The sequence below is a fragment of the Magnolia sinica genome, chromosome 2 (genome assembly GCF_029962835.1).
Source record: "Magnolia sinica isolate HGM2019 chromosome 2, MsV1, whole genome shotgun sequence".
In the NCBI taxonomy this organism is placed as follows: Eukaryota; Viridiplantae; Streptophyta; class Magnoliopsida; order Magnoliales; family Magnoliaceae; genus Magnolia; species Magnolia sinica.
This window is the reverse complement of record NC_080574.1, coordinates 33,152,644-33,177,570: the sequence shown is the minus strand read 5'-3', so window position 1 is coordinate 33,177,570 and position 24,927 is coordinate 33,152,644. Positions and strand designations below refer to the sequence as shown.

Here is a 24,927-nt window from a genome sequence, read left to right as displayed (position 1 = left end):
TCCACATGCGCATTACGGGTGGGCCCACACCGAGAAACGCAAGGTAACATCACTCTCCCTATCAATCTTTTAAAAAAAAAAAATCGACTTTTCTCTTCGAAGGGACCTTTTCCAGCTAATAAACTATCAGGAAATTAGAGCCTCTTCGGCTACCCCTCTCTCTCTCTCTCTCTCTCTCTCAGGAAATTAGAGCCTCTTCGGCTACCTCTCTCTCTCTCTCTCTCTCTCTCTCTCTCTCACGTCAGTTGCTCTGTTTTCTCTAACAGAAGCCACAACACGCCTCCGATTTCAATGTCAATTTTGAAAAATTTCAGCCATTTATCTTTTTGCGCGGGAAAATTTCTTGCATAAAAGATGGGGCTGCCATCTACTAAACGTTGGCCACCTTCAAGTGGCAGTGCATGCAATCCAGACCATTCGAGCTTTTGGCCCAACAGATGATACCAGCATAACTGAGTACACCCGATTTTACAGCTTTGCGTTTGGACCAATGAACATTTGCTCCTCAAGGAATTTGGAATTTGGATTTCCGGCTTAGTACCATCTCTCACAATCGTGGCCCCAATTTGGACGGTGTGGATTTATCCAAGCGTTTTTTGGAATATTTCAGCTTTTTCTCTTTTCTTTTTTTTCTTCTTTTTTTTGGCGGGAAAATGGATTTTCTTCTTACAGTTCCAATTAATCTTAATAGGACATCAGGGAGCTTCTTCTTCTTTTTCTTTTTCTTTTTTCAAAGATGTACGGACATTTTAAAGTTAATACAGTCGGTTTTCCACTGTTATTGCTGGCAAAACTTTTCCACAAACCGTACTTCCTTTTGGAGCTTTGATTGGGTTCTCTTTTGATAAAGGAAGAAATTGGATGTCTTTTTCACTCATGGAAGGATTCCGAGGTTGTTTCCTTCATTACTAAGACACTCTTTTTCGTCTTTTTTCCATTTCTTCTGGGGAGTTTTATATATTATCATCATGGGATTAGATTAGATTAGACGAAGAATGTATTGAAAATTGCATAACTGGGTTGTTTCAGGAGTGAAGGAAGGATGATGAACTCAGACGGTAGAAAAGGCCCATTTTTCAGAGATCCTAATTTGATCGATTTGGTCCTCTCATGGAGAGGATTTATGAAATCGGACGGTCGGAAAGGGGACAGATATCCCAGTTTGATCGATTTGGTCCTCTCATGGTCTATTGAAGATATCTTCGATGAGAAGCGCTACATAGATAAGGTCTGCTCTCTCTCTCTCTCTCTCTCTCTCTCTCTCTAAATATTTGCAGCTTCTTTCCTCTAACACCCCTTTTGATTTGGTGGAAGTGATACACGTTGGAGGTAGGCGGTGAGGGCGACGCTGTTTTCATGGTGTCAGTTGGGGAGGCGAATTGCTTGTTACCCACGCAAAAGGAAGTTGCTGTCGGTGGAAGCTACATGGGGCCTACACAGATGTCCATGAGAAATCCACCCCGTCCATCGGTTTCTCCAGTTCATGTTACGACATGATCCTAAAAATGTGGCAGATCTAGAAGTCAAGTGGGCCACACGACAGGAGACAGTGAAATGTAAATGCCCACCGTTGAAACCTTCCCGTGGCCTACCCTTATGTTTATATTTCATCGAAACCGTTCACAAGGTCATTCCTACTTGATTGAAGTGAAAAAACAAATATTAGCATGATCCAGAACTTCTGTGGCCTTAAGAAGTTTTCAACTGTGGATATTCAATCCTCATTGCTTTTGGTATCGTGTGGCCCACTTGAGTTTTGGATGTGTCTCGTTTTTGGGCTAATGTCCTATCATGATCTTGATAAACCAATGAACGGGGTGGATTTCTGAGGAACATCGGGGTGGACCCCACGTAGCTTCCGTTGGTGGGGCACAGGCAACTCGCGTCCGTTTGGAAGGCATGCATTTGAAAATTGAACACGTGGCTTAAAATAAGGTGTCCAAAATTGTGTGTCCCGCTGGACGTTTTATGGAAACGGATTGGCTACTCCCCCTGACACCAGCCAATGGCTGGTGGTCGGAGCTATGTGGGCCCCACATCATGTATGTGTTTCATCCATGCCATCCATCTGTTTTTACATATCATTTTACAATGTGAGTCGAAAAATGAGTATATCCAAATCTTAAGCGACCACATTACACGAAACAGTTTTGAATGAGGGTCGACCATTGAAAACAATTTAGGGGCCATAAAAGTTTTGGATCAAGTTGATATTTGTTGTTTTCTCTTCATCTGGGCTTGTATGACCAAATCAACAGATTGGATGTCAAATAAACAGTATAGTGGGCCTTAGGAGGATTTTAATGGTTGATATCCAATCACTATTGTTTTCATGTGGAGTGATCCACCTGACATTTATATCCTTCTCATATTTGGGATCAAGAAATAAAATAACCTGTGAAAATGGATGAACGGAATGGATGAAACACATACATCATGGCGGGGCCCACAGAGCACCGACCACCAGCCACGGAGCTGGTGTCAGTGGGAGTAGCCAATCCGTTTCCAGGTTTTATCACCTACTTGAGAATTTGTGGCAGGGATCGATAAGTTGGGACGCGGATTAGCTACTTCACCGGACAGTAGCGAGTCTCGCGACTTAAGTGACGTCACTACGTTCTTTAAGCCCCACCGTGATGTATGCATGTGTTGTATCCACGCCATCCATGCATTTGGAGAGATCAGCATTTGCCAAATAATGAGGTAGATCCAAAGTTCAAGTGGACCCCACCACAGAAAACAGTGGGGACAGGGACGGAAGCGGATTGGCTACTCCCCCTGCCACCAGCCAATGGCTGGTGGTCGGTGCTCTATGGGCCCCACCATGATGTATGTGTTTCATCCATGCTGTCCATCTATTTTTCTAGATCATTTTATAATATAGTACCAAAAGTGAGGTATATCACAATCTCACATGGACCACATTACAGGAAACAGTGTTGAATTAACGTCAACCATTAAAAACTTTTTGGGGCCATAAAAGTTTTGAATCAAGCTGATCTTTGTTTTTACCCTTCATCTGGATCTGTATGACCTAATCAACAGATTGGATGTCAAATAAACAGTACAGTGGGCCTTAGGAGGATTTTAATGGTGGATATCCAATCACTGTTGTTTTCCTGTAGTGTGGTCCACCTGAGATTTATATCCCTCTCATTTTTCGAATCGAGCACTGAAATGATACGTAAAAATGGATTAACCGAATGGATAAAACACATACATCATGGTAGGGCCTACAAAGTACCGACCACCAGCCACCGGGATGGTGTCAGGGGGAGTAGCCAATCCGTTTCCGACATGGACACCCACCGTTGAAACCTTCTTAGGGCCCACCATGATCTTTATTTGAGATCCAACCTGTTTATAAGTTAACACAGACATGGAATAAGGGAAAACATTGATATCAGCTTGATCAAAAACTTCTGTGGCCCAAAAAAGTTTTTAATGGCAGGGGTTTAATCTCTAATGTTTTCTGTGATGGGTCCACTTGAGCTTTGGATCTTTCTCGTTCTTTGGCTCATGCCCTAAAATGATCTCTCCAAATGGATGGACGGTGTGGATACAATACATATATCACCGTGGGGTTCACATAACGTGGTGACGTCACTTCAGTAGTTAGACTCGCTACTGTCGAGTTCAGTGGCTAATCCGCGTCCTGTGAGTTGGGACCGTTCTCTGACGAGTGTAGTTCTTCCCACGTTTGTGCCACGTGTCAGTTTTTGAGTGCGTGAGTGTTACCTGGCATTCTCTGTTAGCGTAGCAAGGGCGCGGATTAGCTACTGAAAGGTTGAGTAGCGAGACTCACTATGGAGTGACGTCACCAAATTCCGTGGGCCTCACCATGATGTATGTTTTATATCAACACCTTTCATACATTTGGAGAGATCATTTGAGGGAAATATCCGAGAGTTAAATCCAAAACTCCAGTGGATCTCAGCACAGAAAACATTGGGGACGGTGACCCATCATTAAAAGCCTTTTTTTAAAGACTTCATGGGCCAAACTGCGTGAGTAACATCATATCAACGGTTTGGATTCACGGAAACATAAGCTTCCACTGAACAAACCGGAAGCAGGAGCACGTTGTAAAGTCTCCGCGCCAATAGCCATATAAAATACAACGACGACCAAAAGCCCAAACGTCAAACCGATGGTCGCGTTCTCATTCTCGCGACTTACTTGCTGGACGGGGATCAGATACTGACAGGTTGAGCAGCGAGTCTGCACCGAAGTCACCAAGTTCTGTAGGCCAACTATGATGTATGTCTTGTATCCACACCGTCCATCCATTTTGAGATATCATTTTAGGGCATGAGCCAAAGAATGAGGCAGATAAAAAGTTGTAGTGGAACCCATCACAGAAAACAGTGGAGAGAGTGATTCCCACCATTGAAACTATTCTAAGGCCTATCATAATGTTTATTTGAAATCCAACCTGTTCAAAAGTTAAAAAGGACATGAAATAAGGGAAAACACAAATAACTGCTTGCTCTAAAACTTTTGTGGCCTTTAGAAGTTTTTAATGGTGGGTGTCATTCTCCCCACTGTTTTATGTGGTGGGGTCCACTCGAGCTTTGGATTTGACTCATTCTTTGGCTCATGGCCAAAAATGATCTCTCCAAATGGATGGATGGTGCGGATACAAAACATACATCATGATGGGGCTCACATAACTCAGTGATGTCACTTCGGTGGCAAGTCTTACTAAACCACCAGTGAATGCACGTCCCTTTTTCTCAGTTAGTTTTTTTTAAAAAAAAATTAAAGTATTGATGATATCGGCCAATATGTTCCATGATAAATCTTGTATCCCACTTGTGCGGTACGAAACACAAGTAGTGGACTATATCTCACATGTTTGATTTGGTGAGTAATTTTTATTTTTGATCCTTTTTTTTTCTTTTTTTTCTTTTTTCTCTGTAAATCATGTTAAATCAGTGTCAAATTGTTACAAGTATAACTTCAATTTCAAGATTTGGAGGAAATGGGCCAAGTTGCAGAAAATTGAAAGAAAATATTCAAAATTTCCCAATTTCTCGCAAATCAGTTGTAATCTTTGTGTCCAAACATAAAATTAAACTTGTGTATAACTTGTTCTAGTGATTATTCCTTTTCTTTTGAATGAATTGCTTGTATTTCTACACGTCTTCTTACATTTATAAATTATATTAATAGACTTTGAATATACTTCCATCAATTTAGTTAGACAACGCATATAGATTAGGACCCCATACAAAGAAAACCTATTATGTGCACTTGGTTATTTTATTATAATATTTTGATTTATAAGTGTGTATTGATGTCTTTTTTAACAATCATTGGAGTTTCATTGAAAAATTCAACTAATTTTCCAATGTTTCCCCATGTTTCCAACAACAACGACGCATTACGCGATGTAACCGATTTATTCCATGCGATAACCAATACATATCCATATCCCAAATGTGCGATACGTAACGCGATACCGATATTTCAAACTTTAGTCCCATGTAGTAGACATTACCAAACCACGTAAATTTTCGTGCCTCTTATCTCTTATTTTGGTTTGATTCTTTTGGCTTTTTGTTTGCCCATTTTCTTTTGTGTTTTGACTTTGCCAATATTGATTACATGCGGGTGTTTTTCTTCTTTTTTTTTGGCAACAATTGGTATTAAAGCCAAAAGTTGAGAATCCTTTTATCGCATAATCAGTGTTGGTGTTTGTTTTGCAATTGTATTTCAGATGGTTGGATCAAATTCTACCAGATTCGGGGTCCCGAAGTTCGATGGATCCAATTACACATTGTGGAATTTGAAGATGAACGCAGTGTTTGTGAAGGAAGGATGTGTAATTGTGATTCAAGAAAAAAAGCTTATAAAGATGGAAGACGGGGTATTTGAGGAGAAAATTCAATTAGCCATGATGAATCTTCTTCTTACACTGGATTATTTAATTTTATTCAATGCATCCAATCAAACCACTACAAAATATTTGTGGGACAAATTGTGAAACCTATATGAGGAAAAATCGATGTCAAACAAGATCTTTTTCTACTGGCAACTGTACAACTTAGACGAATGAATGATCCTCTTTGTAAGAACACCTTATTAGGTTTAATACCCTGATTAGCAGATTGACAGTGGTCGATGTGAAGATTGACGATAAAGAAAATGTCACACTTCAGTTCTGTTTGATGCTAGGTTCGTAGGATGGTTTGATCATGAATCTCAGTAACGGTCCATATCTAAATATAGAGTCAACCATGTATACATTGCTTACTGAAAAGTCCAATAGAAAAACACATGGAGAATCTGTTGGTAATGCTATTATGTTCAAAGGAAGATCTATTAAGAAAGACACTAATGGGAAAGATCAGACAAGATCTAAGTTGAAAGGATATAAAAGAAGTGTTGTACTTGCGGAAAGAATGATCACTTGCGTAAAGATTATAAACTCAGGAAAGCAAATTGGGAAAATTTCGAACCTGATTCACAAGATCAAGCATCAGATTCAAATGATTCCCAATGAAATCTAATTGAGAAGGACAAGTCATTTGAGGATGGAGAAGTATTGTCGGCTGTGATTCCATGAGTGAATCCGAGCTATCAATGGATCTTAGATTCAGGCACTTCGTTCCATACGACTCCACATAGAGATTATTTCTATACATGTCAATCTTGTGATGGTGATATACATGTCAATCTTGTGATGGTGACAAAGTTTACATGGTTGATGATAGCACATGTAAAATTATATATATTGGATATGTTAGAATTATTATGTTTAAGGGTATCATATATATAGTTTCTGGTGTGGGCACATACCGAACTTGTGGAAGAGTCTTCTATCATTGGGAAAGTTCGATGAAGACAGCTATAAATTTTTTGGTGAAATGAGTTGATAGGAGATTGTTAAAGGGCCGATGGTGGTGGTGAAAGAAGAGTTAATGGGTGACTTATATCGTTGGATCGGAGATACCGTGGTTGGCGATGTCGTGACAAACTCTACTACAATCTGGCACAGGCAGTTGGGCCACATGAGCAAGTAAGGATTAAAGGTACTTCTTAATTGAAATTTACTTACTGGTTTAAAGTCTATTAATTTAGATTTTTATAAGGATTGTTTATTTGGAAAGCTCGATAGAGCTTGTTTTCCCTTATCTACTGCTAAAAGTAAGGATGTTTTAAATCTAATTCTTTCTGATACTTGGGAGGATCCAGTCGAATTCTTGGGATTTTCGAAATACTTTGTTTTTTTTTTTTATTGATGATTTTCCCAGGAAGGTATGAGTTTAAATGTTGAAAAGGAAAAGCGATGTTTTTGTTTGTTTTTTCAAGTTTAAAGCATTTGTTGAAAATCAAAAGGCAAAGAAAATTATGTGTATGAGAATTGATAGCGAAAGAGAGTACACTTCAAAAGAATTCAATAATTTTTGCAGTGAGCATGACATTAAGAGACACTACATGATCCCTAGTACTCCATGGAAGAGTAGAATTGCAAAACGTATGAATTGTACCCTTATGGATCGTGCTAGGAGCATGTTGAGTTTGGCTAGGCTTAGAGCAATTTTATTTTTTTTTAGGTGGAAGCCGTCAATGTGGCTTGTTATTTAGTAAATAATTCTCTTATTACTACACTAAATTATAAGATCCCTGAAGAGGTGTGGTTTGAGAAACCTGTTAATTATTCGTTCCCTCGCAGTTTTGGTTGTGGTGCTTATGTGTGAATTCTCAAAGAGCACGGGCCTAAGCTGAATGCAAGGTATAAAAAGTATATTTTTCCTAGCTATGTAGATGGAACAAAGGGGTATAGATTGTGGGACCCTACTACCCACCAGTTAATTAGTCGAGATATGGTTTTTAATGAAAATTCGCTATAGAAAGACAGTTTCGAGCTCAAATTCATAAGAGATGATTGAATTGGAATCTTTCAATGATTTTTAAAATCAACCTACCAATTTAGATGATCAGCAAGTTGATGATAACATCAAAGATGAAGCTAATGAAAAGCATGCATATGAGATACCGGGTGCTGAAACTCAAAGTGATCAAGGTAGATTGAAGGAGCTACAAAACTTTTTGTTTGGCTCAAGGATTATGTTATGGCTTATGCTTGCATGACAGAAGAGCACGAGCCTTGTTCATATTGAGAGGCATGCGAATTTGTGGATGCTAGCCAATGGAGAATGTCCAGAAAGGAGGAGATGAAAGCTTTACATAAGAACAAAACTTGGGATTGGTTGAATTACCCAAAGGAGGCTATTGGGAATGTTAAAAGATACAAAGCCTGATTAGTGGTAAAAGTTTATGCTAAGAAATCAAGTATTGACTTTAATGAAATTTTCTTTCCAGTTGTCCATTTGAGTACTATTCGTACTGTATTGAGTACAACAACGGTGCTTGACTTGGAGTTAGAGCAGTTGGATGTAAACGTTGCTTTTCTACATATAAATCTTACTGAAGAAATTTATATGACTCAACCCGAAGGTTTTATTGAAGAAAATAAAAGGAATCTAATTTATCAGCTAAACAGATTGATTTACGATTTAAAGCAGGTACCAAGGTGTTGGTATAAGCAGTTCAATTCCTTCCTTGTGAGCTTGAAATTTCAGAGATGTGAGGTGAACCATTCTGCCCAGTGTTCGAGTTGTCGATATCGCTACAAGTTTTGCTAGCCGGAGTTAAAGATATAATATCGTTATCGTCGATAATCGAAAATGCAAGGAAAAAGGGAAAAACATGGGGAAAACAATGGAATTTTTTAATGAAACTTCAGGACATGCCTAAATACACATATTTGCATATTTAGGAATAAAATTTTGAAAAAAAAATATATACATAATAAGTTTTACGAGGGCCTAAAAGTATCTTATATTGTAATAAATCAGTCTTATTGCACAACAATTACTTAAATCTCAAGCAAACAAAGATGTGTAATGCATTCATGCATAAATAAGCATATGATTTATAAACACAATACACATGCATGACGATCTAACCATCCAACGATCCATCCCATCCAACCACTCATCTGACCATCCATCCATCCAACCGTCCAACCATCCCATCCATCAAACCATCCAACCATCCATCCCATCTATCCTTCTAAACATCCATTCATCCATCCAACCATTCCATTGATCTTATCCATCTGCCCATCCATCCAACCATCCATCTCATCCCATATCGTTCATCAGGTCATTCTTATTGGGATGAACCAAAACTATAAAAATATTAGCCTAATCCAAAACTTCAGTGGCCCCATGAATGTTTCAACAATAGACGTTCAATCGTCAATGTTTCTTATGGTGTGGTCCACCTAAGATTGAGATCAACTTTAATTTTTTGGGCCAACACTCTAAAATGAGCTAGCAAAACAGATCGACGGCGTAGATATTCAACACATACATTGAGGTGGGTCCTATGGTCAACGTTCCACCACATCACCGGTTCAGGGTCACAGCTACGACATGTCCCTCAAAATACATTGTGCGACTTGGCTACGGGCCAGAACCAGCTATGTCAGTGGAACCCTAACCGTAGGGCCCACCTTAATGAATGCATTGTATATCCATGCCGTCCATTTGTTTTTCCAATTTATTTTAGGGCATGGTTCAAAAAATAAAGCAGATGAAAATTGCAGGTGGACCACACCACAAGAATAGTGGTTGTCGACCATTAAAAACCTTTTGTGGGCCACAAAAGTTTGGATCAAGCTGATATTTCTTTCATCCTTTCATCCAAGTCTGTTTGACCTTATCAATAGGTTGGATGGTCAAAAAAACATTACGATGGACTAGAAGTTTTTGACGGTGAATGTTCAACGACCATTATTTCATGTGGTGTGGTTAACCGGAAATTTGTATGTTCTTCATTTTTGGGGCGGCGCTCTAAAATAAGCTAGCAAAACAGATGAATGGTGTGGATATACAATGTATGTATTGAGGCGGGCCCTCCAGTTAGTGTCCCACCTAGGATTGCAACCAACAAATCGCGTACCACACAACAACTCCAATGATATACCAGAATTTCTTTTCAATAGATCAAGATTAGAAGACCTCAATTAGCACCTGATCTTGCCTCCGACACTGTGTAACAAAAACCAACAGAACTGTGCGGTCAGTTTTTTAAGACCAGATCCGTACGAACGTACGACACCCAAGAACACCAAAAGGGAACCATGAAAAAAAAAAACTTACCAATAGATAAGGATCAAACTATGAAGAACATCGGATCTGATCTTCTTAGATCGTCCAAGAAAACCAAAAGAAATCACCACACATAACAGAACTCTAAATTGGTGAGGTTTGCATTATCCTCAAGCCCTTAAAGAAAGCAACAATATATATCAACCAAGGAAGAGTACAATATACAAGAATACCCCTATATAGGCATAGCCAACTAACATGGACCAAGGGGTAAAAGAGTAAAAATATACTACAAACATAATATAAACAGGTGATGGGACAAACCCCTCCACCACTGCCATCCAGCCGTACAGCCTAGCCACGTGTGGCACGTAGGGCTGAAAGTTGGGCGGGTTCAACCCGACCGACCCATGACCGACCTGACATTGGGTTGGGCTTGGGCAGGATGTATTGGGTTCGGTCTCGGGCTTGGGCTGTACAAACACCAACCCGATAAAACTTGGGTCGGTCTCGGGTTGAGGTATCAGGTTGCCCGACCCCACCCGAACCCGATCAATACACAAGTTATAAATTATAATTGAGTGTGGATCGTCTGTATTGAAGGCACACTAATTTCCATGCCGTTGGGTTTCATTGGTCCACGTCATTTTCAATGACTCAAAGCTAACGAGATGCGTCGGATTTCTCTCTCCCAAATAGATTGTGTGCTACATGACATGACTTTCAAAAGAGTAGTTGTCTTATATTTGAGCTTATTTGTTTAGAAAAAATGAAGTTTTTTACTATAAATAACTACATATATAATTAATAAAATTATAGGTACAAAAAAGAAGATGAGTATTGAAATGTAATAACGAAAATATTAGCATGTATCCACCCGACCGAGCCCGCTTGGGTTGGGCTTGTATTGAGAATTCCCAACCCGAGGTTGGGTTGGGTTGGGTTAGGGTTGAGGTATAGGAACCTTGGGTTGGGCACCGACCCAACCCAACCTGCCCGACTTTCAGCCTTTGTGGCACGTGTGGCGTGGACAATCATATATGTTTAACATCCCCCTGCAAACTGATGTTGGTTATCAACCAGCAGCAGTTTGCCAAAAGGAATATCGTGTGGAAGGTAGCGTCTTAATTAGAATACCGGCAATCTAATCCTAGGACGCCACATGAGGAAGAGAAATAATGCCGGACTCATACTTCTCTTGGATAATACAAACAGGTGAGGGGACAAACCCCTCCACCATGGCCATCCAGCCATACAGCCTAACCACATGTGGCATGGGCAATCATATATGTCTAACACTATCTAGTTTCTTTCCTAATGTTTGCATATTTTGAACTATTGGATATGTTAGTTTGCTTCACTCAAATTGGGGTATTTAAGTTGTTTTAATTAAGTGATTGAATTTTTGTTCTCCTCTCTCGGCAATGACATCCTCTCCCTCGAAAATTGTCAGTTGCTCCCCTACAAGGTTAATTTGGTCATAATTTGTTTCTTTAGAGCTCTCATCAATTCTACAATGACCGAATTGTCCTTGTGGGGGTGGAAATAACTACTAATTTCTCATATCTTCTGTTTGTTTTTTTTTTCAAATAACTGTATGTTGTATTCTGTCTATTTTGTCATTTGTCTCTTCTTTCTTTGTAGGTGAAGAAGATACCGGAAACATTTCCATCAGTTGAGGATTATGTTGTGTCATACATCTTCCCTCTGATAGAGGAAACACGTGCAGACTTGTACTCTTGTTTAGAAGTGGTCTCTGATGCTCCTTGTACAGAAATAACAGCTATAAAGGAATCAAAGCATGCATCAGATTTATCTTACTTCGTTGAAGTTAGTGGTTGGAAATGTGAATCAGGTTTTGGTAACAATGAAATTTACAAACCAATCCCTGGGGATATTTTGATTCTTTCTAATAGGATTCCGGAGGTTGCAGCGGATCTTCAAAGATATGGCACGACTTATTTTCTGGCATCAGTTACTGATCCTGAAATTCTTTTTATTGATGAAAAAGAAAATTCAAAGTCAGTTACTTTGTTTACTGAAGTTGAATCGGACAAAGAATACCACAAGGGTTTTGAAATTAAAGTATCAAGGAGGATCGAAGTTGCAGATGGAATGGGGAATTCACTTCATGCAATTTTTCTTACAAATTTAACGACAAACAATCGGATATGGAAAGCTCTAAGTTGGGAGATTGATGAGGACAACAAAAATCTAAATATGATCAGAGAGGTTTTGTACACCAAGCCCTTGGTATGTAGACCTGATTCTTCTGCATTTTCTGTAGCATGGCATGGAAAAATGGCAATCCATATGCATGGACTCTACGGTAATGGCATACATGTATCTTATCAGAACAGTCCAATTTTTAGGTCCCATTTTTCATGGTTCATAACTGAAAATCTCAGTAAAATGATGACCAGAATTACCCAATTTGTGACCTTCAAATGGATGATTCGGTTTAAGGTACTTGTGCCATGTATATGGTGGCTCTTGGGTTGTCAAACAGCAATGCCTGGCTTGGTTTGGCTTTGATTTTCAGCTGCACCTGTCTGGATGGGCATACACTGCTAGCAATAGCATAATGAATAAATCAGTATTACTGTTGTTGCTATTCATACTTGCTTCTGCATATCTTTTCATGGGCTCTTCTTCATATTTTTTATTGGCAGTTATACTATGTAACATCATTCTTGATTTTCACTCAAGGTAAGATTTTCTCATAGATTTAAAGAGTAATGTTTATATTTGTCTTGTCAGGACGTGAGCACATGCAATGCCTGTTCTTATGGACTAATAGATGTTTGGGCTACTAAATTCTATGGCGATTTAATCTCTTTAAATTTGAATGCCTCACAAATGGATGCAATACTAAGTGCTTTATCGGCTATACAGTGCAAGCATTCGCATTCATTCAAACTTATCTGGGGCCCACCAGGGACAGGAAAGACAAAAGCCATTAGTGCATTGCTGTGGGTGCTCTTGGATATGAACTGCAGGACCCTTACATGTGCACCAACAAATGTTGCAGTCACACAAGTTTGCTCACGTCTCCTGAGCTTAGTCAAAGAATATCGTGGACGGGATAATGAAAATGGATTCTCTTGTTTTTCCCTGGGTGATGTGGTGCTATTTGGAAACAAGGATAGAATGTCAGCAGATGAGGATTCTCAACTTCAAGAGATATTTTTGGACTATCGTGCTGATAGGCTTGCCGAATGCTTTGAACCTGCATCTGGATGGAAAAATATGCTAGTCTCATTGATATCTTTACTTGAAGATTGTGTCCCTCAGTATCACACTTATTTGAAAGACAAAAAGGAAGATGAGACTATTAGTTTTAGGGAGTTTCTAAAGAAGCCGTTGGAGGCCATTGCAGTACCCCTTTGTGACTGTTTGAGGCTTCTGCAGGTCCATTTAACTAGAAGTTTCATTTCTGAAAATGTATCTGCAAACATCGTTGCTCTTTTCAGTTTTCTTGAAAATTTTGGAAGTTTGTTGTGCGCCAGAGATGTTTCCGATAAAGAACTAGAGGAGATTTTTTTGCCTGAACATCCATTGAGTGAATATTCTCCATCTACAGATGTGCCGCTTAGTGCCCATTCCATGTCGGAGGGCTCTGCCAGAAAAGCTTTGGACAAAACAAGAAGAGAATGCCTTCGTATTTTAAGAGTTCTTAAAGACACTCTTCAGTTACCCCTTACAACTAGTAAGGATTGGATAAAAGGATTCTGCTTGAAGAATGCTATGCTCATTTTCTGCACCGCTTCTACTGCTTCTTTGTTGCGCCATTATGAGATGGAAGTTGTGGTTATTGATGAAGCTGCACAGTTAAAAGAATGTGAATCGGTTATTCCACTTCGAACCAAGGGTATACAGCATGCTGTTCTCATTGGAGATGAGCGTCAGCTGCCTTCTTTGGTGAAGAGCAAGGTCTGGGTCTGATCCTCTATAAAATTCTACAATCTCATTTCATTTTTATTTTGCTTCATTTATCTTTTGGGCTTGATTATTTTATTGTAGGTCTCTGAGGAAGCTGGGTTTGGAAGAAGTCTTTTTGAAAGGTTGGGTTTGCTGGGGCATCAGAAACATCTGCTCAATATGCAGTATCGTATGCACCCTGCAATAAGTGCTTTCCCGAATGCCAAGTTTTATGGTGGCCAGATTTTGGATGGTCCAAATGTCACAGATGCTAGCTATGAACAGCATTATCTTCAGGGAAGTATGTATGGTGCTTATTCATTCATACACATTGCTGATGGAAGGGAGGAGAAGGATGATGTTGGAAATAGTCGGAAAAATATGGTCGAGGTGGCTGTTGTCTTGAAAATAATCAGAAGCCTTTTTAAGTGTATGAGTACTTTTTGTTGATTGCTTTGTTTCTGATATAGATATTTCTGGTTCTTCAGTGTTCCTGAAATATTAATGTGACATTTTCTTGTTGTAGATTTCTTCTTGATGTTAACTTTGTCAAATTTAGTTTCTGGTACATTGAAATTTTCTTTCCAAAACTATGTTGTACTGGTAGTTATAGAAGAATTGTAGATTTCTAGTTATCAATATGCAAGGAAAATAGGAGAAGGATATTATAGAATCTATTAGAGGAAAAGGAAAAAGATAAGAAAGAAAATAGGAGTAGCTTTCTTACATAGGATGGGTGTGTGGACCCATGGTCTTAGAGGAGAAATGGGTCCACACCCTGCTACCTAGTAAAGGATACATGCACGGGTTATAAGTTTATAACGTTGTTTTGATACCATGATTAATTGTAGATTTTAAGTCATCTTTCATTCAACAATGCAATGAAGCCCAATATGGAAGATTTCCATTCAACGTCGATTAGAAAGAGATCATATTAGTTACGACTTGCAACCATACAATTCAGATCAATTCGTTACAAAAATCAAATCTTGTCTCCCTTTGGAATCAAATCTATTGATTGTGGAGATCTATGGTGGGCCCACCATGGGATAATAGGCCATGTGAGGAAGAGTGATTACTCCCTTCATTAGGTGTGATGGGTATGTTACAGATGAATGTGCAGGACAGCTGTACTCATCTGAGGTAATCGTTGATTTCTGTGACAGCAATAATCTGACTGTGAAAGCGTGCCAAATCCTATGGATAATATGGAATAGAGCCTTGCATATTATTTCATTGTAAGGGCTCTTTTGGCAGCATGGTTTGAACTAATGGAATTGAGTAGATTTTAGTCTGTACAGAATTGAATGGATTTGAAATCAGAGCTTTGAGGTGGGATTTCAAAAAGAACTCTTTTGGGGAATTTGGATCCCTCCCAACTTCCTAGCTACCAAACGCCCGAAAAACAACAAATCCCCACAAATCCGTCTCATTCCACTCTGCCAAATGAGCCTTAAGAGTACCAACAATGGATAATTGATACTTCTCCATTGACACTCTTCTAACATTGTACTTCGTTCTTTGTTCTGTCTTGTGTTTGGATCCTTGTTCCTTCTGAGGTGGATGATTCGTCATCATCTGATCCTCTTTGTTATGAAATTCTAATGTTTCCTCTCTTAAACAAAATTATCATTACCATTTGAAAAAAGTCAAATCTTACAACAATTGTTGGCATGTCTATCTTTTTTCTTGTTTTTCATGTGATAAGTCTTCAAGTGTTGAATGCATTTTGAAAGTCAAATCTTACAACAATTGTTGGCTTGTGTTGATTGGCCTTGCGTAATTTTAAATTTCTAAGGAATGAATTTATCGCGTATGAATTAATTTATTGAATTTGATATTAGATGTTTCTGCTGGTTTTGTTCATTTTAGTGTAATGTTATCAAGGTGGGATATATTCTCGTGATTTGCAAGACTTACTGTACATATTCAGTCAGTGCTGTAATAAATTTTCCTTTTGTAGCATGGGAAGGTACAGGGCGAAGCCTCAGTATAGGAGTGGTGTCCCCATATAGCTCTCAAGTTAATGCAATTCAGGAGAAAATTGCAAACCAGCATGAAAATCACAATGGCTTTTCTCTAAAGGTTGGGTCTGTTGATGGGTTTCAAGGTGGTGAGATGGATATCATTATACTTTCAACTGTCAGGTCCAATAGCAAGGGATCAGTTGGGTTTCTTGCAAATTTTAACCGAACAAATGTGGCGTTGACAAGGGCTAGGTATTTTTCGCATGCAACCCCACCGGAAATGTTATCTTAGTTACTAGTCCCATCAGGAGGTGTTCTCGGTCACTGTTATTTACCTTGAACTTCTTAGTTTAAATCTTATCTTAATTACTAGTCCCATCTGAAGGTGCTTTTGGTCATTGTCTTTTGCCTTTGATTTTTTGAACTTCTTAGTTTTAGTCAAGATTTCTATTTAATTACTTGATAGCTTGCTTGCTTTCATCGTAGGCATTGCCTTTGGATTTTGGGAAATGCATCAACCTTGATTCGAAGTGATTCTGTTTGGGAAGAACTAGTGTATGATATGAAGGAAAGAGGGTGCTTCTTTAACGCCGAGGAGGACAAAGGATTGGCCAAAGCAATTTTACAAGTTAAGAATGAACTTAATCAGCTTGACGATTTGCTCAAAGCGGACTCTATACTTCTCAACACGGCTAGATGGAAGGTATGACACTCAATTGTCTTAGCAGTGGGGTTGACCTCACAAATCTCAATGGAACTCTTGAAATTATTTCAAATCTTATTCTTTTCTGGTATGTTCATCTATATTTAGGTTGGTCAAATTTCATTTGTTTTGGTTGGAGAAAGAAGTGTATTATTTTTGGTGCTCCATCAGGATACCATACCACTTGGATCCTATTCCCCTTAGTAAGATAGGGTTAGGGAGTCTGCTAATCGTATTTGCAGCAGAAACTTGATTCAAATCCTTATAAATACCACACAGACATGCATAAATTAAATAAACAAAGGACTTTGGTTGACAAACCAACAAGCTACTACAGAATGATCCCATGTTGTCAACTGTATGTGATCTTACCATAAATTCGAGCTTTTATGGGGCCCACTGTAATATCTTTGTGGCATCTAAATCGTGCATCATGCATGCCCTCTCATGCTGGGCAGGAGCCTGAGAAGTAGCCTGATTCAAAACTCTGGGGGTACACACTACAGGAAACAGTGTAAAATGACACCTAAAACCCCATGGATGTGTTGCATCCGCTTGACCATGTGGTACATTTCCGTACATTCAACTATATTGGATCATTCTTGCAGCTAGTTGGATGATAAAGTAATTGTCCAACTAGCATAAAATTAGCAAAGCGTGCTGGGTCTGTACAACATGTAAACCATTCAATAGGTTCGCTCCACAATGAAGGTCACCTAGAGCAAAAATAGGCCAATCCACTCATTAGGTGGGCTGTGAATGTATTTTGGATCGGATCAGTGGTTGTATCTACTATGTGGCCTGTGTGGTAAGTGAATCAGTGTCCCCGCCCCGGCATAAGGTATTATTCATAGTAGGGCCAACCTTCTGGACAGTTTGATGACATATACACTCGTCGAATCCTCAAATTTTTATGCTGGTTGTGTGGTTACTTATCATCCATCTAGTACCGTGTGGAACCTCGTACTGCACCCACAAATTCTTTCTCTGTGTGCGCACGAGTATGCATGCAGCTTCTGTATTTATTTGGTATAGAAAGTTTTACTAATTTTATTCATGATGTGTAGGTTCTTTTCAGTGATGATTTCCGAAAGTCTTTTGCAAAGTTGAAGTATCTCCAGATCAAACAGGCAGTGATGCAATTGTTACTGAGGCTTGCTGATGGTTGGCGTCCAAAAAGTAAAAGTCTTGATTTTCCAGACTCCTTTCAGCTTGCAAAACAGTGCCGGGTCAGAGAGTTGTATCTCATATGGATGGTTGACATTGTAAAGGATGGAAGATATTTCCAGGTGTTGAAGGTCTGGGACATTGTACCAATGACAGAAATCCCAAAACTGGTGAAGCGTCTTGATAACATTTTTGCAATGTACACTGACACTTATATAGAGCACTGCAAAGTGAAATGTGTCGAGGGGTATGTTCGAATAAGGGTTTGGTCATTTCTTATAATGGAAAATTGGAAAGATGCGAAAATGTTGCAGGCGTTCCTTCTCCAGACCATTTACACTTCTAAATTGGCATGTGCATTTGTTTCGCACTATCTTAGTCTTGTGGTGATCTGATTAGCTTGCCTTTCATCACCTTTTTTTATTATCTGTCATGTTGTTCCACAAAACATCAAAAATGAAAAATGATGCCCTTGGTTTTAGAAAAAAAAGGTCCCCAAGATTCCGTTTTCTGTGAAATGGCAATGCTCTGATAAATTTTCTGACATGAGTGGTCATGTTTTATCAATTATCTAAACCTTTTTTTTTTTTTGCCATTTCTGTTCATTTTTGTCTCATGATCTTCTATGATATATCAAAAATAAATTTCGAAACTTTTTTTAAAATGGCCATTAAGACTTTGATTGTTATGAAATTGCAAAATTTTGAGAATTTTTTCAACATGACCTGTAATTTCTCTTCAATTATCAAAACATCATGCAGTCATAATTCCTGCTTACAAACAGTGTTCCAAATATCGGTGATATTATTGATAATATTCACGATATTATCAGTATCCCCAGGTCAACGATACCAAAACTGCTGGAAGTATAAAAATTTCTAGATATTACAGATATTTTCAATAATACCAGTAATACTTGGCGGTATTGTCAATTTGAGCTATACTTTGAAAAAAAATCCCTTATGAAAGTTCCCTTGTATCAGCAATACCATCAATAATATCCTCGATACCAGTGATAATAACCCCGATACCAAGGAAACATCCACAAATATGCGAAAATTGAATAAAAATTGGAAAAATTTTCAAAAAAAGAAAAAAACTTCATTTTTTGGTTATATATATATATTTTGTTCCTTAGGTGTTTTGATCACTCTTGGTTTTTATTGAATAAAAGTTTGGAAATGGGGAGAAATCTTGACTCGAAATGAAGACAGACCGAAACTCTAAAGGTGAACGAAAACTCCATAAAAACTTTATTTTTTTCAAATATTAGCATGGATTGTAATGGAAATACATGCCTTTGTGGCGAAAAAAAATTAACACTAAAGTGAAAAATGGGGAAAATTGGAAAACTCCTAATTTTTTCATTTTTTATATTGGAAATGTGTTATTAACTGTTATGTAATGAGGAAATTTTATATGTTAATGACTGTTGGCCCATTGATTGCTACAAATTTTGTATATTTATTTTATACTTATCTTTTTGACAACACATGGTTAGGGCCTTATAAAATGGAAACTTATTATATATAGTTGTCTTTTACGATATTTTTATTTTTACATGTCTAAACATGTGTCTCTTAACATGTCCTGAAGTTTCACTGAAAATTTTCACCTTTTTCCCAATGTTTCCCTTGGACGGCGATATTTTTTCCGAGTATTGGCGATGCCGATACATGTTTCTGTATCCTCGGTCATGGATACATAATGATACTGATACTCTGAACACTGCTTACAAAACATTACAATGTGTATTTACTGTTGCTATTTGGTATATTTCCTGATTTTCTTGACTAGAATATCATCCTGTTGAAAGACCGTTTATTTTCTTCACCCACTTTTTCTAAGGAAGTTGCAGCATTCATAATGATTTGTGAAGAAACAGAGATCTTTGTTTTGGTATTTATTTCTACATCAGTTTTGAACTTCTAACTCTTCAAAGTCGTGATGGTGGTTTGTTGGTGTAGACTATGGTTATTTGGAACGGGATGAGTGTTTGGTTTTGGGGTGGGGAATGGGATGAGGGCTCAGTTTTGAAGGAGTTCTGGTTAGGGGAGTGTAAGCTGCAAGATCAGCTCCCCAATTTGGCCCGCAAGGCGATGGATTTGGATATCACCGTGAATGGATGTTTTGTGCTTGAAGGGTCCCAAGGGATGTGGCTTTCTCCATTTTGCAGAAATCTACGGATGTTGAAGCTGAAGAGTTTCTTTCATTGCTATCTCTTAGCTGGCACTCCTCCTTCGGAGGAGCTGGATTTGGTGCGGTGGAAAGGGAGCTGTTCAGTAGTCTTTTTCGTGAAATCTTTCTTCTCTCTCTTTGGTGCTTCGGCTAGGAATGGGAGAGTGCATTCTGCAGTTTTGTGGTCCTATGGGGCTCCTTCCAAGGTTGTGGCTTTTCCTTGTTTGGTCAGTTGGGAGAGGATCCTAACAATTGACAATTTGCAAAAGCAGGGTTTAATTCTAGTCAATGCTTGCCCGCTTTGCTTGGGCAACAAGGAACTAGTTCTTCATCTTTTCTTACAATATTCCTTCTCTAGGGAAGTGTGGGATAGATTCTTTGTGTGTTTTGGTGTGGCTTGGGTTTTGACTAATTCTATTGTAGACTTCTTTAGTTAGTGGCATGGTGGAGGTGTTGGAGCCTTGGGTTGTGCAGTTTGGAAGCATTCTCTCCTTGCAGGCCTGTGGTCTACTTGGGGTGCAAGGAACAATAGATGCTTCAGAGATGTTTCTGGGAATGCTAAGCTTGGTCGATGTAACCAATGTTTTAAATATCGACGATATCGGCTGATCCCACGATATATCTTGTATCCCACCTGTGCGATACGAAACACACAAGTAGCGCCGACATATCCCACATGTTCGATCCGCTGAGTATTTTCAATTTTCGATCCCTTTTTTATTGAAATTATGTTAAATAAGTGTCAAATGGTTACAAATCCATTGGTTCTTCATGATTTGCATGAAAAATCATGGAGTTGGAGCTTTGATTTTGATATTCAATTATCCATTGGTTTTTCATGTTCTCCATATTTTTTTCAAAATTTTCCTTCAACCAGCTGTCAATTGAGACTAATTTCAAAGTATATAGGAGTATTTGATGAAATGATCATCACATGTACACTCTAATTTCAAAATTTGAGTGTAGGTGGTCCGATTTGGGGAATTGAGGAAAATTCAAAATTTCCCAAATTTCTCCCAAATTGCTTGCAATGTTGCACTCCAAACATGGAATCAAGCATGTATGGGGACTGATCTACTGATTTGTTAAGTCCTTGTCAATTTTTAGAAAATAAAAATCATTTTTAATTAAAAATTATTTAAAATACTATTATTTTTTTTTGAAATTTCCCTTCAACCTTCTGTCAATTGAGACTAATTTCGAAGTATTTAGGAGCACCCCCAATGTCATGCATTCAATTTTAATATAGTTGCATTAGTTCAATCAGACAATGCATAACTTAGGACCCTATACAAAGGAAACCTATTATGTGCACTTCTTTTTTGAGATGTTATGATTTAAAAGTGTGTATAAAGGTCTTTTTTAACAATCCCTGAAGTTTCATTGAAAAATTCAACCATTTTCCCAATGCTTTCCCATGTTTCCCAAAAAGTGCGATAAATTACTCGATACAGAGAATATATCCCGTGTTATAACCAATATGTATCTATATCCCAAGGATGCAATACGTAACACGATACCGATATTTCGAACATTGGTTGTAACTTGTGAAGTCTAGATTGGTCCGTGCTATAGTTTTCTGTTTTGTTTTTGTCAATGTTTTAAATATCAACGATATTGTCTGATATATCCCACGATATATCTCTTATCCTACCTGTGCGATATGAAATACATAGGTAGGGCGATATATCCCACCTGTTCAATTTGGTGAGTATTTTCGATTTTTGATCAATTCTTCTTTGGCTGTAAATCATGTTAAATCAATGTCAAATGTTTACAAATCTGTGATTTTTCATGTTTTGCATGAAAAATCATGGATATGGAGCTTTCGATTTCGAGATTTGGGGGAGATGGGCCAAGTTGCGGAAAGTTGAGAAAAATTGAAATTTTTCTTCAAATTTTGTGTTTCAAACATATATGTAACCTAATCTAGTGATTCTTCTTTTTCTTTTGAATGTATTTCTTGTGTTTCCGTACATGTCTTCTTACCTTTAAAGGTTATATGAATAGACTTTAAATATACTTGCATCGGTTCAGTCAGATAGTGCATAGATTATGACCCCATACAAAGGAAACCTATTATGTGCACTTGTTTTTTGTAAATTTTTTTTTTCTGAGTGTGTACTCATGTCTTTTTTTAACTATCCCTAAAGTTTCATTGAAAAATTCGACCATTTTTCAATGTTTTCTTATGTTACCAAACAACAACGATATATTACGCGATATAACCGGTATATCCCATATGATAACCGATATGTATCCATATCCCAAGAGTGTGATACCTTATGCGATAATGATATTAAAAACATTGGTTTTTGTCTTCTTTGTATTCTTTTGCGGTCTTGCTGCTTTTTTAATAATTGCCATCCTTAAAAAAAACTCTCTTTTTTGTTTGGTTATTTCTATTCTTTCTTCACATAAGTGAATTCATCATTGCTTGTACTTAGAATCTTCTTAATGCCTTCTTTTTGTCATTTGTTCTAGAAAACTTGAAGTGCCAATGAGCTGGAATATAGGATATGATATCATGCGGTATAAGAAACTCAGCAAAACTGAACATGTGGCAGATGTGGGAAGTGCCAGAGTTGAAGAGTATATGGAGAACTCCAAAGTCAGCGAGAGTTTGTTATTGATGAAATTCTACTCATTATCATCTGGAGTAGTGAAACACTTGCTCACTGATAATGAAGGGAGAGAAATTGATATTCCATTTGAAGTAACTGACCAGGAAAAGGAGATAATGCGCTTTCCTGGTAGCACCTTTATTCTGGGAAGGTCAGGAACTGGGAAGACAACAGTACTGACAATGAAGCTGATTCAAAGGGAGCAACAATTTCGTCTTTCTTCAAAAGGATTATCTGATGTAAAGTTTGGCTTGTCTGAGGTTGTGTATGAGAAGAGTGAGCTAAGTAAAGATCCTGAGGTGGTAAAGGAAAATTTCTTACGCCAGTTATTTATCACTGTCAGCCCAAAACTTTGTGCAGCTATAAGGAGCCACATATGTCGACTCCAAAGGTGTGTTGCATGCATACATTTTTATGTTCGTCTTGGAATTATCATGTTGTGGTTTTATTGTTTATTCATGCTACCCTCTGTTCAACATTAGTTTCATATTTAAATACCTTAATAGATACAAGGGAGGGGATTGATTATTTTATTCATCATGGGGTGAACATCAAATGACCATCTAACCAGAGCAAACATCGCATCTATGCTAGCCTACCAAGAATTACATGACCATGTTGGAAGTTAGGAACGTATGATCTCTTCTGCTCAGCACCATAGTTCGCAAACCAGGTCAGGTAAATTGGGTTCAACTGAGTCGACCAGGCCATGTCCCTAATTAGGTTCAGATAACCAAGCCCATCCTGGTTTTGGCATGGACTTAGGACTCATCCACCAGGCCTGGTCACAACTCACAACAGTCCACCATGCCTAGGAACATTTTTTTTTATTTTAATTATGGTTTTTTTACTACAATATGTTTTGCGATAAAAGAAATCGTAAAAATGTTTCCTTGACCCACCTGGTCGATCCATTGAGTCCCGGTTTGACCCCACCCATTTACAGACCGAGAACGACAACCTAGGCCTGTTTTGCAAATTATGCTGTTGGGCAGGTTTTTAAAATAATATATTTAGCAATTAATAAAGATTAAAAAATGTTTTTCAAATTTTTTATTAATCAATTAATCACTTGATATTCCTTGTCAGATAAATATTATAATTTTGCCCACCTTACCATCTCATTAAATATGGGTCTCCGCTAGCAAGTTGGTGAATGTTGTTGGTTGTCAAGGAATGCTACATGCATGTATATTATTTAGCCATATCATAGTAACTTCCCAACAATGTATATCCCTTGAATTGTTAGACAAGCCACATGCCTTGTATAGCCGATTCTATAGATAGACGATGTATAAGTAGAAGATTTTGTATTTATCATTTTACCTTGTATAGTCGTTGTAAAACTCTATATATTCAACCCTTCAGGGTTGTCTCAAATACACAGAAAAGCAAAGGAGAATCATTTTCCTCAAAGCCTTCATCGTTTTCGCTTTGTATACATGGTATCAGAGCAATACCGATCCTAATCCGGCATCTTCTTCATCACCGGCACCACCATCTGTCAGATCCGGCCCTCCCCAAGCTCATCCGATCTTCCCCAGGCCTGTCCGCACACCCCTGCGCATGACCCATTCACGCACCTGCGCACGTCCCTGCATATGCACCTGCGCACGTCCCTGCACATGCACGTCCATGCACACCTCTCTGCTGCATCCGATCCTTGCTACATCATCTCCTGCTACATCCGATCCCTACTGCAGCATCTCCTGCTACACCTACTGCTGCACGTCCTGATCTGTTGATCTGTTGCTGTCTACTGTTGTCTCCGATCCCTGTTGATCTTTTACTCGTTGTTGTTCTGATCTGTGGCTGCAAGGTACTTTCTTCTTTAGCATCGTTCTTATCTAGTCCTATCTATGGATAAAGACTCCCGTACAGAGGCCCCACAATATAGTTTCAATGGCACCAACTACAATCTATGAGCCATCCACTTTCAAAGTTTTCTCAAAGGTCGTGGTTTGTGGGGACTGATTGATGGATCTATTATTGTCCCCACTTCCACCGATGCTGACAGAATGACTGATTGGGAAATGAAAAATGGATGGATTATTACCTGGATTCTCGATCAGTCGATCGATCGTTTGTTATTGGCCTCACGTCACATCGCACTACTAAGGCTATGTGGGAGCATCTCTAGACAATATATCAACAGAGTAATGCGGCTAGGTTATACCGCCTGGAATAAGATCTGGTTCACCTTACTCAAGGTGACAAAAGTATCCAAACTTTTTACTCTA

At 38.5% G+C, this 24,927-nt stretch overlaps 2 protein-coding genes across 3 annotated transcripts in view; both read left to right on the top strand.

Moving 5' to 3' along the window:
- Positions 1 to 24,927, top strand: part of LOC131236920 (uncharacterized) — a 90,984-nt gene that overhangs the window by 45,150 nt on the left and 20,907 nt on the right. The gene's annotated exons all lie outside the window — the stretch shown is intronic.
- Positions 248 to 24,927, top strand: part of LOC131236919 (uncharacterized) — a 45,587-nt gene continuing 20,907 nt past the window's right edge. The window contains exons 1-8 of one of the 2 annotated variants that reach the window (XM_058234453.1): positions 248 to 573; positions 1,030 to 1,228; positions 11,772 to 12,380; positions 12,888 to 14,060; positions 14,151 to 14,478; positions 16,012 to 16,267; positions 16,502 to 16,718; positions 17,786 to 18,132. In XM_058234453.1, coding sequence (XP_058090436.1) covers positions 1,043 to 1,228; positions 11,772 to 12,380; positions 12,888 to 14,060; positions 14,151 to 14,478; positions 16,012 to 16,267; positions 16,502 to 16,718; positions 17,786 to 18,132 — 3,116 coding nt within the window. In that variant the 5' untranslated portion in view covers positions 248 to 573; positions 1,030 to 1,042. Of the gene's footprint in view, positions 574 to 720; positions 1,229 to 11,771; positions 12,381 to 12,887; positions 14,061 to 14,150; positions 14,479 to 16,011; positions 16,268 to 16,501; positions 16,719 to 17,785; positions 18,133 to 24,927 lie in introns of those variants that run through there. The other variant, XM_058234454.1, reaches the window with a different exon arrangement.